At 39.4% G+C, this 13,065-nt stretch overlaps 2 protein-coding genes across 3 annotated transcripts in view; one reads left to right on the forward strand and one right to left on the reverse strand.

The window, feature by feature from the left end:
• The window catches only part of vwa2 (von Willebrand factor A domain containing 2), a 36,991-nt gene extending 34,388 nt beyond the window's left edge, over positions 1-2,603 (forward strand). Inside the window, exons 12-14 of the mRNA XM_061708992.1 lie at positions 272-823; positions 1,569-1,691; positions 1,853-2,603. Coding sequence (XP_061564976.1) covers positions 272-823; positions 1,569-1,691; positions 1,853-1,983 — 806 coding nt within the window. The 3' untranslated portion in view covers positions 1,984-2,603. The remainder of the gene's footprint in view (positions 1-271; positions 824-1,568; positions 1,692-1,852) is intronic.
• afap1l2 (actin filament associated protein 1-like 2) overlaps positions 2,323-13,065 on the reverse strand; it is a 74,498-nt gene continuing 63,755 nt past the window's right edge. For both annotated transcript variants that reach the window (XM_061708989.1, XM_061708991.1), the window contains 8 exons: positions 11,142-11,287; positions 10,321-10,432; positions 9,937-10,194; positions 7,154-7,451; positions 6,048-6,221; positions 5,773-5,960; positions 3,745-3,930; positions 2,323-3,092 (listed from right to left, as the gene is read on the reverse strand). In XM_061708989.1, coding sequence (XP_061564973.1) covers positions 3,066-3,092; positions 3,745-3,930; positions 5,773-5,960; positions 6,048-6,221; positions 7,154-7,451; positions 9,937-10,194; positions 10,321-10,432; positions 11,142-11,287 — 1,389 coding nt within the window. In that variant the 3' untranslated portion in view covers positions 2,323-3,065. The remainder of the gene's footprint in view (positions 3,093-3,744; positions 3,931-5,772; positions 5,961-6,047; positions 6,222-7,153; positions 7,452-9,936; positions 10,195-10,320; positions 10,433-11,141; positions 11,288-13,065) is intronic.

The following is a 13,065-nucleotide window of genomic DNA, read 5'->3' on the forward strand; positions in this document are numbered from 1 at the left end:
TGAGTTATTTATTTCTTAGTTATTTCACAATAATTATTGTGAAATTATTATTTCACTAGTTATTTTACAGTCATATAATTCAGGCAACAGCTCAAAAAACATTTTAAATAACACTAAGCCAAATCAATATCGAATTGGATCGAATCATGATAATCGATTCTGAATATTAAGAATCGGAATGGAATCGATTCTTGACATTTGAATCGATACCCAGCCCTATCAGAATCATGTTTCATCTCTAACTTAAACCATTCTAACGTCGGTCTCTCAGGTTGTCTGGGTCAAGCAGTCGACCTGGTCTTCACCCTGGATGCCTCGGCCGCCGTGGGCCGGGAGAACTTCGCCACCCTGCAGGACTTTGTCCGCAGCCTCACCGTTCAGTTCGACGTCAACCGCGACGTGGCTCAGGTGGCCCTGGTGGCGTACAGCCGGAGAGCCGCCACCGTGTTCCGCCTGGACGCCCACGACACCGGCTCCGCCGTGCTCAGGGCCGTAGGCGACGCCGGCTACATGGGCGGCGTGGCCTCCACGGGCGCGGCTTTGCTCCACGCCCACTCCAGCGTCCTGACCGTGGCGGGCGGTGCACGGCCCGGCGTGAACAAGGCCGTGGTGGTGGTGACGGACGGCTCGGGCGGGGACGACGCTGTCGTGCCGGCTCAGAAGTTAAGAGACAGCGGAGTTTCCGTTTTTGTGATCGGCATCGGGGATGCGCAGAGAGAGAAACTGATGCAGATCGCTGGGTCGGAGGATCACATGATCTCCGTGCCTTCCTACGAAGATCTCAAGTATTTTGAGGACGTAATCGTGCAATTGCTGTGTTCAGGTAAACATGTAAACAATCGCCTCCATTTGAAACATTTCTGAAGGGCTAATGTTCTTTCTGTCTGTAGAAAAAATAAATTACCGTATTGTCCCGAATATAAGACGACCCCCTCTTTTTCAAGACTCAAGTTTGAAGAAAGACTTTTTGAACACCAAATTCAATTTTTATACAGAAAATAATTACAGTACATCTGAAAAAAATGATTATAACAATATATTCGAGAGAAAAAGCACGTTATTTTGCCTCATTGAAATCATTATCTTGAAGTTTGCATCATAACTTCTCCTCAGCTGCCGGTTTACCTGCCGAACTTCCACCCTCTTTTCTCCAGATTGTTGCTACGTTTCTCCACTTTCTGTTATCTCTTCTCTTTTCTTTCTTATACTATTTTTTATTTTTGTTCTTCGTGACAGAGGTTCGCTTTGTCCTGGGGAGTTAAGTTCAGCATTCGCTTTAAAGATATTTGGCGCCATCTAGCGTTGTGAATGGGTATAACGTCTAGACCCCGAATGTAAGGCGACCCCCACTTTTTCAGTCTCATTTCAATGCAAAAAACACCGTCTTATATTCAGGCCAATACGGTACATTCATTTTTTTATGTGATTGACGTCACTAAGACTTGCATGATTATACTGTAAAGACATAAAAAGGGTTGTGTTTTGACAAGTAGTAAGTAGTAAAGTTTATTTATATAGCACTGAAGTTAATCTGTTTTTTGGTGCATTTTTAATTTTCTTTTTTGCAGAGGCGAAGAAACCAGTAAACCTGTGCAAACCCAACCCATGTATGCATGATGGGACCTGCACCCTGTTAGGAGGGAGCTACCAGTGCCAGTGCCGAGGATATGAAGGGCCGCACTGTGAAACAAGTAAGTTGCATTGATGAAATCAGTATTTCCTTAATTCCCGTCTTAGTGAAAACATAAAACTTAAGCACGTTCAATACTGGGCACAATTTGTTGGAACCAGAAAACAATCAACGGCTCCATTATTGGATGGAAGTTGTGAACTGTTATGCGTTTGCTTGTAGGAAGCAGAAAGCCTTCATCCAGAGGGGATCTTCCAAGGCCCAAGGGCCTGAGGAGGAAGAGCAGGCAGAGGAAGAGCCACCAGCAGCTTCTGCATCAGTACAAAATCCACCGTCGGAGACACACTGCCTGACAAACCTGCAAAAATACGTAACAGGAACAACTCATTCATGAATGCTACAGAACCAAGGAATTATTATTGGAGCGAGGAGAATCCTGAGGTTGTTTTGCTACTTTCAGCAAGTGCCCAGTTTGCTGCTGAATCAGCCCTCACACCCATAAAAACATGGTTCTCTTGGCTGTTTCCACGATGTGAACTGTCATGATTTTACAATTGATCTGAATGTAATCGCTATAACGTTCTATCCTTGTGCAGCATGTGTACATTTTCATATTTTTATTCAAAAATGCCGCTTTATGATGCCAGATATGACCCAGCCTGACGTACGAGTACAGACCAGACCAGTTTGTAAAAAAGAAGAGCAAATTTATACCTGGATCAATTTCAGGATGACTTTCTGATCCAGTTTTAGCATAAAAAGAAACGTGTCAATCATTCATCTTTTGTGACAGAAAATATTTCAAATGACATTTGCAGTATTAAGCAGTTAGTTATTTAAAATGATGGTCAAAGGAATATTTTACCACCTAAAACATCTTAATAAATATTGTATTTTCAATAAAAAGTCGTCTCTTGAATATTCTGTAAATAAAAAAGCTAAAATCAATTGGAGACATTTCCACAAACGGTTGTGAAAGCCTGTATTTTTGTCAGTTCATTTTTATTTGAATAAAAAGTGCATTTTTCTTTTAGCTAGCAATACAAGCAAAAGGCTGAAAAATGGTGTAATCATATTTACATCTTGGCTACCAGCATACACGAACCAAGCTACAATCTAAAGTGTACAGTGGAGAATTTAGAAGAAGGGATTCGGTCTGTTTCAGGATTTAGTGGTTTTAAATGTTTGTCGGTTTTCATTTTTGAACCATCCCATCTGCTACACTTCTGAAGACGCTATGACATCAAATTCTTTCTTTTGCAAACAGAGGAACAACTGTACTTAAAAGAAAATCTCCAGTGGTATTCAAGAAGACAGGTTGCATCGTAGTCTTTTAAGGAATGGATGTGGACGAGGGGTCCATGGAGGAGAGGATTTCACCTTTGGACAGTTGACCAAAACATGTTTATGGGTTGATGTTTTTTGAAGTCTTCTTCTAGGTGGTGGATTTTTTTTCCCATTCCTGTGAACACAAAAAAGAGGTGTAAACTTTAATAATCCTCAAGAATATGGCCCGAGCCTCAATAAGTGGTTCCACCAGCGCTCATGCTGCCAGTATGTCTAAAAGTCTTTGTTTATCTTTATGAATCTTTATTTCGGCTTGTACACACTTTTTTACAAAACAAGATGAAAAGGTAAAAAAAAAAAATTTCTTTTGCCGAAAAGGTGTAGCTGAAGCCGTAGCTTATACCCTTTTTTTCTTATGATCAACTTAAATATGAGACATTAGCATTACTCCGTGGATACAAACAATACATAAAGAAGACAAAAATAAGTAAGACAAAATATAAAAATTGACGTTTCACATTCCAGAATGTTTTTGATAGTATACATTATAATTATAGTGTTTTATATTTATTTACAGTATTTTCCTTAAACATTTCCTTAAACTTGAAGATAGAACTAAACATTTTTAGGTCGTTATTACAACTATTCCATATTTCTCTAGCCTTAATTGATGTACATCTCTTTTTAATATTAGTTCTTACTGTCGTCGTCTCAAACATGAGTTTCCCCCTCAGATCATAGCGGTTTCTTTTATTTGGAACAAATCCTGAATGCTGTTTGGTAGCAGTTTCTGCTGGGCTTTAAAGGCAAATAAAGTCTCATCTCACCTTAGCTTTCTGCATAACATTGCCCTTTGGGCCCATCATGGAGGCGGGTCTGGTTTTAAGAACGGAGGCGGAGTTGACGGGAGAGTCTGTGCTGACGTTGTTGGTGGAGGGTGGCGGGCACGAGGATGATGAAGGTGACGGTGATGGTACTGATGCCTGGCTCTGGGGCAGAGTTGCTGCTTTGGACTAAAGAGAAAATAGTTCAGGACTGGTTGATATTTCACGCTGCATTTACACTGATTTGCATCATACAGATGGATCTAAACAAAAAAGAAAAAAGAAAGTCTAGAGTGCTCAGAAGCTTCATCTAAGTCGTGTGACGAAGGTGCTCTTTGGTGGGAAAAAGGATGTCAAAAAAGAAGAAAAATCCAAGGCACTCTTCTTCAAATATAAAAAGCCTTTATTTTAATTGGCTATTTCATGTGGAAAGATTAAAAAAGTGGGTTACAGCCCAGGCGTTTGGGCCACAGCCTTCCTCAGGATGTAACACTCAACACATTGATTCTCCTTAAATGTGATGATTGAAATCACAGATAATGTCCAATAGATGGCTCCACCAATTGTTAAACAATTAAATGCTGGAGATAGGAGAATAAAAGTTACAAAAAAGGACTGAAATCAATGTGTTCATTTAAACCTGGATAGATAGTGGCTTTCATTTGATAAATATAAAAGGTCTCTCTCTGCAGAAATAATTTGAGTCTGTCACCACCTCTAATGTTTTTTTGAATACTTTCTACGCCTTCAACCATAAGTGAATCTGGGTTGCTGTCCTGTGCTTCAAAAAAGTGTTTAGCCATTGGGTAATCAAAATGTGCTTTTCTAATAGCATACTTATGCTCAGAAACTCTGTCTTCCAAGTGCAGCCTTAGTGTGGCCTATATAAAAACAACCACAGGTACAAGACAATCTGTAGACAACAAACATGGTATTACAATTAATCATGGGTGCAGATCCCGGGGGGGACGGGGGGGGACATGTCCCCCCCAATTTCTGAAAAACATGAATTGTCCCCCCCAATAAAAATACCCTAAATTATTCAAAATTGAACAAATGTATTTTCAGACTTAAAGGTTGAATATGTAGAATATTTATTAAAAATATATTTCTAAAAAAATAATACATCCACGGTGCGTTTTGAGGTGTACAGAATGAAAGTATTGCTACTCCATACATTTTTTTTTTAGTCTGAATTAATATTTTTAAAATATTTGACGGGCTCGACAATGACTTTTTGTCAACGTTCTGTGTTTATTGTGCTCTTTTTTTTAATTGAATGGTTTACCACCATAACTGTGTTAAAACATGATCAGTTAGTTTAAACTTGTTTAGGGCTCCATATTTCATCCATATATCAATTGATCGTACATAAAGTAGTCCCATAGGATAAAAGGAAGATGGTGAGAAGAATTTGAGATGAGTAGACACTACATAAAAACCCTTAAAATTATGATTTACGAATATAACAGTTAAGTAAGCAGTGACACACACTGTTGGCTGTTTAGGACAAATAAACAAGAATAAATGATTCCCTGTGCAGTATTTTTTGGCGAGCCTTTACCAATTTATGGCATAGTATGAGTTGCATATTGGCAAAAATTTTTAAATTAAAATCACGTTGGTGTCCCCCCCAATCCTGACATCGGATCTGCACCCCTGCAATTAATGAATGACTTGATGTCATAAACCTTTTTAGTCTTAAAGTCACTGAATTGTTTACATTCTTTGATATTGGCACAATGTTTGCACAAGCCACATTTAAAAGTACCCTTAACTGGTGGATAAAGCCAAGTTTTTTTTATCTGAAGCAGAGAGATGGCTAGACACCAGCCAGTCACGTAAAGTAAGGAGAATCAATGTGTTGAGTGGGCTGTAACCCACTTTTTTAATCTTTCCACATGAAATAGCCAATTTAAATAAAGGCTTTTTATATTTGAAGAAGAGTGCCTTGGATTTTTCTTCTTTTATACAGATGGATCTATTGTAACCTGATGGTTACTGTCGTCGTTGATCTAGAGCAAAACTAACCACAGGTGTGTCCTGGAGGCCGCTGTCCAACGTGGTTCCCAGTGTAAAAGGCCCCGACTCCGCTTTCTTCAGGTTTTCTCTCACTTCCACCAGTCGAAGCTCCACCTCTACCCTGCGGCGCTCTGCCTCTCGACATGCCTCCTCTTTCTGTTTCAGACGGGCCTCTACTGAAGCCTGCTGCTTGGGATCTGAGGACAGCAGACGCCTGTCGGTCACTATGGCCAGCGTAAACCTCGGAGCAGTGAACGTGTCACAATGAAGAAGCACGGAAGTACCTTGGCAGACGCTGAGCTCCTCTTTCACCTCCCTCTTCTCCTTCTTCAGGTTGGCCAGACTGTTCCTCACCTCCTCCCTGTCCTTCTCCAGACGGTCCCGCTCATCTATGTAGCGCAGCATGTCCGCCTCTGTGCGGTTCTTGCCAAGCTTTATCTCAACGGCACCATGGCACCCTGGGGGTCAAGAGTTAATCATTTTAGCATATGCAAAAGTAACCAAAAGTTGACATTTGTCTGCACCTGATGAATAAACAAGAAAAGAAAATTTATTAAAAAAAAAGAATAGTAATTCAGCTCTACAGGACTGTCTCAGAAATTTAGAATATTGTGATTTTCTGTAATGCAATTACAAAAACAAAAATGTCATACATTCGGGATTCATTACAAATCAACTGAAATATTGCAAACAAATATTGGAAATATTGGAAACATGATTTGTGGACAGGTTAGATAAAAATGAAGAGTTTTTATATACAGGACTGTCTCAGAAAATTAGAATATTGTGATAAAGTCCTTTATTTTCTGTAATGCAAAAATAATACATTCTGGATTAATTAAAAATTAACTGAAATATTGCAAGCCTTTTATTATTTTAATATTGCTGATCATGGCCTACAGCTTAAGAAAACTCAAATATACTATCTCAAAAGATTAGAATATTCTTGGAATCTTAATCTTAAACTGTAAGCCATAATCAGCAATATTAAAATAATAAAAGGCTTGCAATATTTCAGTTGATTTGTAATGAATCCAGAATGTATGACATTTTCGTTTTTTTTAATTGCATTACAGAAAATAAAGAACTTTATCACAATATTCTAATTTTCTGAGACAGTCCTGTACAGTCCACCGTGATGGGGCGTCTTTAGCTGTAGTGGGCGCAGATGTCCACTAGAGGGAGCCAAACGTGTAAGAATCACCACCCAGAAAACATTAAAGACAGACGTTTCCACTTCATGTGAAGAAATATCTTTAGAAAGTGACAGGTGTAATAGCAAAACAGATGATTTTGACAAAAGAACATGCCTGCAACACTGTAAAAGAACACAATAACATCTCCCCTCTTAATGCTGAAGCCACCAAGACCACTGTTCCTGTGTACTGACCTATGGTGTGTCCCTTGGGCCGTGCAGGTTGGGGGCTGTGAGGAAGCCCGGCACTGGTCTGGGCTGCTAGGCTCTTATGGATCTGTGCCCCGGAAGAGTTGAAGGCTTGCGGGAGACCCAGGGTGGCCCTCTTAGGGCTCTCCTGGCTTTGGGGTGAGGTCTTGACTGGTTGATTTTGTGACTGTGTTGGAGTTGGAGTCGGGGGTCGCTGCTGTTCTGGTTTAGTGGTGGAACACTCCGTACTTGGGCCATTTAACACGGGTGTTGAATCTGGCTCAGGAAGCTTTGTTGAAATGACCTGAAATCAAGCATTTTCCACAGGAGATCTTTAGCACGGAAAAAGGTTATAGAATCAGCAAAAGTCTTTTAAAAATTTCGATCTGATTAAGCTATTTTGAGCATGAATACTTTCTTCAGTATCAAAATAACAAAAAAGGAAAAGCCCATGACACTTGGCACGGCTGGACAATCTTTCTCCTTGCATTCTAAAACATATTCATTGTGGACTTACTGGTCTTCCCATGGGTATTCACAGATTTTTGATCATACCGTATTGGCCCGAATATAAGACGACCCTGATTATAAGACGACCCCCTCTTTTTCAAGACTTAAGTTTGAAAAAAGACTTTTTGAACACCAAATTCAATTTTTATACAGAAAATAATTGCAGTACATCTGAAACAAATGATTATAACAATATATTCAAGAGAAAAAGCATGTTATTTTGCCTAATTCAAATCATCATCTTGAAGTTTGCATCATAACTTCTCCTCAGCTGCTGGTTAACCTGGCTGATCTTCAACCAGATTTTCTCCAGATTGTCGCTACGTTTCTCCATTTTCTGTTATCTCTTCTCTTATTTTCTTCTCTTTCCCTTTTTACCGCTATTTTTTATTTTTCTTCTTCGTGACAGGGGTTGGCTTTGGCCTGGGGAGTTTAGTTCAGCATTCGCTTTAAAGATATCTGGCGCCATCTAGCGTTGTAAATGGGTATAACGTCTAGACCCCGAATGTAAGACGACCCCCACTTTTTAAGTCTTATTTCAATGCAAAAAACACCGTCTTATATTCGGGCCAATACGGTAATTAGGTTGGGCAACTGTGAGAGCTCTGGCAAAACCTTTAGACTGCACGTCTCAATTAAATCCATTTAAAGGCAGGGTAAGAGATTTCTGGGAGACTTTGCATTTGTTGGTATTTGAAACAAAACATGAAGAGTTAGCGCCTCTCTGCCCTTACCTCCAGCGCTCCCCAAGAAAACTCGCCGAAGGCTTTCCACACTTCATGTGCACAAATATAACCCTCCTCCTGTCAGTGATTGGCTGGAGCTATGCTTGTTTGGGTTTGGTGGGCGGAGCCAGGGCTCTTATTAGTCTATTTGTGATATGGGCACCTAAATGGTGTAGAACTGGTTAGCCTACAGTATCTTTAAGTCTTGTAAGGAAAAGCGTTCTCTTTTTTTTTCATCTTTAGACTTTAGACAGCTTGAAGTTTTCTCTCAGACTTCAGGGTTATTTAATTGAATACATTCCTCCCTCTTCTTGTGAAATGACTCCCACGCCACTGCCTCGAACAGAAACCCAAATTATGATCGATTTACCTCCGTGCTTAACAGTAAGAGTGAAACTTTCATGAAACTTTTCACTTTTGGGTTTCCTCAAAAGATGACTTGGCTCAGTGCTTCAACGTCCTTTTGTAAACTTCTGATGATGAAGACGGAAATTTTCCAATGGAGACCTTTCTCACTAAGATGTCATGTGCCTCTCTTGAAACTATAGGATCACTTTTCTCTGAAAAGTTCTTGGTCTTTCTCACCTCAGCTTGACCTCCACTATTCTTGTTACTGTCATTTCTTGACTATGATTGGAAACTGATGGAGCAGCTATGGCTGCTGATTGTCGGGACCGGTTTATCATATGCCACACATCCAAAGAATCCCTTTTCCTCTTCTACTGATAACTGATTACAAGGGATGGGCGGTATGGACTAAAAAATGTATCACGATCATTTCTGGCATTTATCCCGATAACGATAAAAAAAATACAACTTTAACTCCACCTTTGTAACTATAAATCTATCACCACATTCAGTCTTTGGAGCCAAATCACTGCTCTAAAAGATACTAAATACTACTAAACTACACCAATTAAATTGAATGAATAAAAACCAATTAAATTAGTTCACCTGTACTGCAAATTGAGGCTAATTTCTTTCTTTCTTTCTTTCTTTCTTTCTTTCTTTCTTTCTTTCTTTCTTTCTTTCTTTCTTTCTTTCTTTCTTTCTTTCTTTCTTTCTTTCTTTCTTTCTTTCTTTCTTTCTTTCTTTCTTTCTTTCTTTCTTTCTTTCTTTCTTTCTTTCTTTCTTACTGGCTCATTTCCTTCTTTCTTTCTTTCTTTCTTTCTTACTGGCTCATTTCCTTCTTTCTTTCTTTCTTTCTTTCTTTCTTTCTTTCTTTCTTTCTTTCTTTCTTACTGGCTCATTTCCTTCTTTCTTTCTTTCTTTCTTTCTTTCTGGCTCATTTCCTTCTTTCTTTGTTTCTTTGTTTCTTTGTTTGTTTGTTTCTTTCTTTCTTTCTTTGTTTCTGGCTCATTTCCTTCCTTCCTTCCTTCCTTCCTTCCTTCCTTCCTTCCTTCCTTCCTTCCTTCCTTCCTTCCTTCCTTCCTTCCTTCACGCACACGTACGTTGTGCGTCGATTTAAAGCAGAACCATAAATCAGATCAATCTCGCAAGTTATGAATGAAAGCTTAAATCTCATGATACTCTGGTTAATCCTGGATTATTTACCTCTTTAACCTCACACGAGGAGTCTTTTGGCTCCTCTACTGGGACTGGCGACTGCCTACAAGGTTCCTTGCCAGGGGAGGATTTAACCCCACACGGTGTGTGGAGGAAGGAGCGTACAGGGACCAGGTCCAGGTAAATCCTGTCGTCCGTGTCCTGTTCCATATTTACAGGGTCCTGAGCATCCTGTGAGCGTGTTTCATTACATTCCTGAAGATTGTTGTCCTCAGAGTTTGGCACGTTGCTCTCCTCCTCAGCATCCTGCACGACACAAGGGCAGGACTTTAGCAGATGGAAAGCAGCCAGTCGAAGTGAGTCCACGTCAAAATGAAAGTGAAAGTAGAAGAAAAATGGGGATTTTTTTAATCGTCACACTTGGCAACTTGCCTCAGGATCAGCGAGAGACGCCACGTCGTCGTACAGCTCGTCAGAGTCTTGAAGAACCAAGGGTAGGGTGTCTATATACGTGTTGGGTTCCGAGTACCTCCTCTGCATCAAGCTGGAGGGACACACAACATGAGGTGGGTAGAGGAGCCAAAGATTGTACTCAAGTAAAAGTACTGTTACTTCAGAATAATATGACTCAAGTAGAAGTAAAAAGTAGTCATCCAAATAATTACTTGAGTAAAAGTAAAAAAGTATTCAAACAGACAAAAGTACAAAATAATCATCTTCAGGCAAATTAAATCAATAAAATAATAAAATAAATTAAAATTTATAAAAAATAAAAATAAAAATAGCTTAAATTAGAATAATCTTAAAGTAAATTCAATTCTTTCTTTCTTTCTTTCTTTCTTTCTTTCTTTCTTTCTTTCTTTCTTTCTTTCTTTCTTTCTTTCTTTCTTTCTTTCTTTCTTTCTTTCTTTCTTTCTTTCTTTCTTTCTTTCTTTCTTTCTTTCTTTCTTTCTTTCTTTGAGATCTTTGAGAGTGCTTTCATGAGATTGACCCGTACGTGGATAAAAGGGATAAAAGAAAAGTAACAGCTCAACGTAGCCTAATGTAGCGGAGTAAGAATAACAGTTTCTTCTTCACAAATCTACTAGTATAGTGATTCAAAACTACTCCTAAAAGTACAACATTTCCCAAAACGTATTCAAGTAAATGTAACGGAGTAAGTGTAACTCGTTACTACCCACCTCTGCACACAACCCTTCAGACACTTCACTTAAACATTCGCAAACTTGGAGAAGACAAAAAGAACAACTCACTACAAGGAAGTCTTTGCAGCACTGACGATGCTGGAGACCTTCTCAGAGTTGACGTAGTCGTACGTCAGCTCCTCCGGTTCAGTCTTGGTCCCGGTCTGTGACAGCAAGAGGCCCAGCCAGTGACCCATGTCTGCTGATGTCTTCGCCTGGGAAGGGGAAAAAGAAAAGATTGCTTGCTACATCAAGAGTTTAGGCCCTCGTGGGTTTAAATGGCATGCCTTGGCATTACTTTGAGTTAATGAAAGGATTGCTGCAGCATCATTTACCGGGATAAACCCTTTAAGAAGAGCACTTACTACTCCTCAAGCGAGCTCTGACACTGAGCTAGAAGAGGGGGGCTTAAAATTGACAGTTTCGACATGGACAAATAGTGAGCGTGACCGATGCATTTAAAACAGATCTTTTCAGGAACCAGCTTATCAAGATGTTTTCAGCCTTCAATCAATCAATCAATTACTTTATTTGTCCCCAAGGGGGCGATTAGTTTCGCGACAGGAGAAACACACAATGGTAAATATACATAAAATATACATAATAAGTTACAATAGGTTACACATCATAGTATAGACCAGAGGTCGGCAACCCGCGGCTCTAGAGCCGCATGCGGCTCTTTAGCGCCGCCCTAGTGGCTCCTGGAGCTTTTTCAAAAATGTTTGACCTTTTTTTTCCTTTTTGTCTTCTTTTTTTTGACATTTTCGACTTTTTTCTCCACATTTCGACTTTTTTCTCGACATTGTACTTCAACATTAATCTCGACATTTCGACTTTTTTCTCGAAATTTTGACTTTTTTCTCGACATTTCGACTTTTTTCTCAACATTTCGATTTTTTTCTCGACATTTCGACTTTTTTCTCAACATTTCAAATTTTTTCTCGAGATTGTACTTCAACATTAATCTCGATATTTCAACTTTTTTCTCGACATTTCGACTTTTTTCTCAACATTTTGACTTTTTTCTCAACATTTCTCCTTTCGCCATTTGCCTTCATTCTAATACAAGACTCTTCATTTTTTGCGGCTCCAGACATATTTGTATTTTGTGTTTTTGGTCCAATATGGCTCTTTCAACATTTTGGGTTGCCGACCCCTGGTATAGACCTAAGCTTAAGAGGGAAGGCTTTTTCACCCACTACCTTTTCCTTCCGGCGATTTAAAAGAACAATAGCGGAGGAACAAAGGAGTGTTTTTATCTGTTTGTCTTTGCAAAAGGGAGTCTAAGCAGTAAATGATGGAAGAAACTGAAAGTGTTTATTAAGGGATGTGAGAATCAGACAACATGGAGTTCTTGATCAGCTGTTTGTTATAAAGTTCTTGTAAAGTTTGTTGAGCCGACCCAATGATTTTACTGCTTAGACTGAAAACCTTATTGAGCAAATTTCTGTCTTTGACCTTCAAAGATTGAAACCAACAAATGAAAGAAAAAGTGATAACGGATTCGATGAAAGAACGATAAAACATAGTCATCAGGGAAGAATCCACCTGGAATTTAGAACGTTTTTCGGAGACAAAAAAGGCGCTGCTGCTTTTCTTATATATTGAGTCTGAATTTTTTCCAAATGACAGTTTGTTGTCAATAATAGTGCCTAAATATTTATAAGACTCAACAATTTCAACCTCTTCACCCTCAATCAGAAGCACACTGAGAGGCTGGGTATTGAAGAAGCATGACACCCAGAGCCGTATGAAACTTCAGCAGCAGATAATTGTACGACCCACACAGAAATACCCTCACTAATATTTTTCCAGACTAATTCTCACTTTTGGGAGGAAAGAAAAAAGAATAAAACAGATGTAGCCCTCAAGACTAAACACAAAATTCCATTGCCTGCAGCCAAATATGCAGTCCATCTGGGTGGTACCGGAGGACTAATGAAAAAGGGTGTAGCATCAGACCCCGAAATCCCAGTGCATCCACACCCTTCAA

This window comes from Cololabis saira, chromosome 19 (assembly GCF_033807715.1).
Source record: "Cololabis saira isolate AMF1-May2022 chromosome 19, fColSai1.1, whole genome shotgun sequence".
Taxonomy (NCBI): Eukaryota; Metazoa; Chordata; class Actinopteri; order Beloniformes; family Belonidae; genus Cololabis; species Cololabis saira.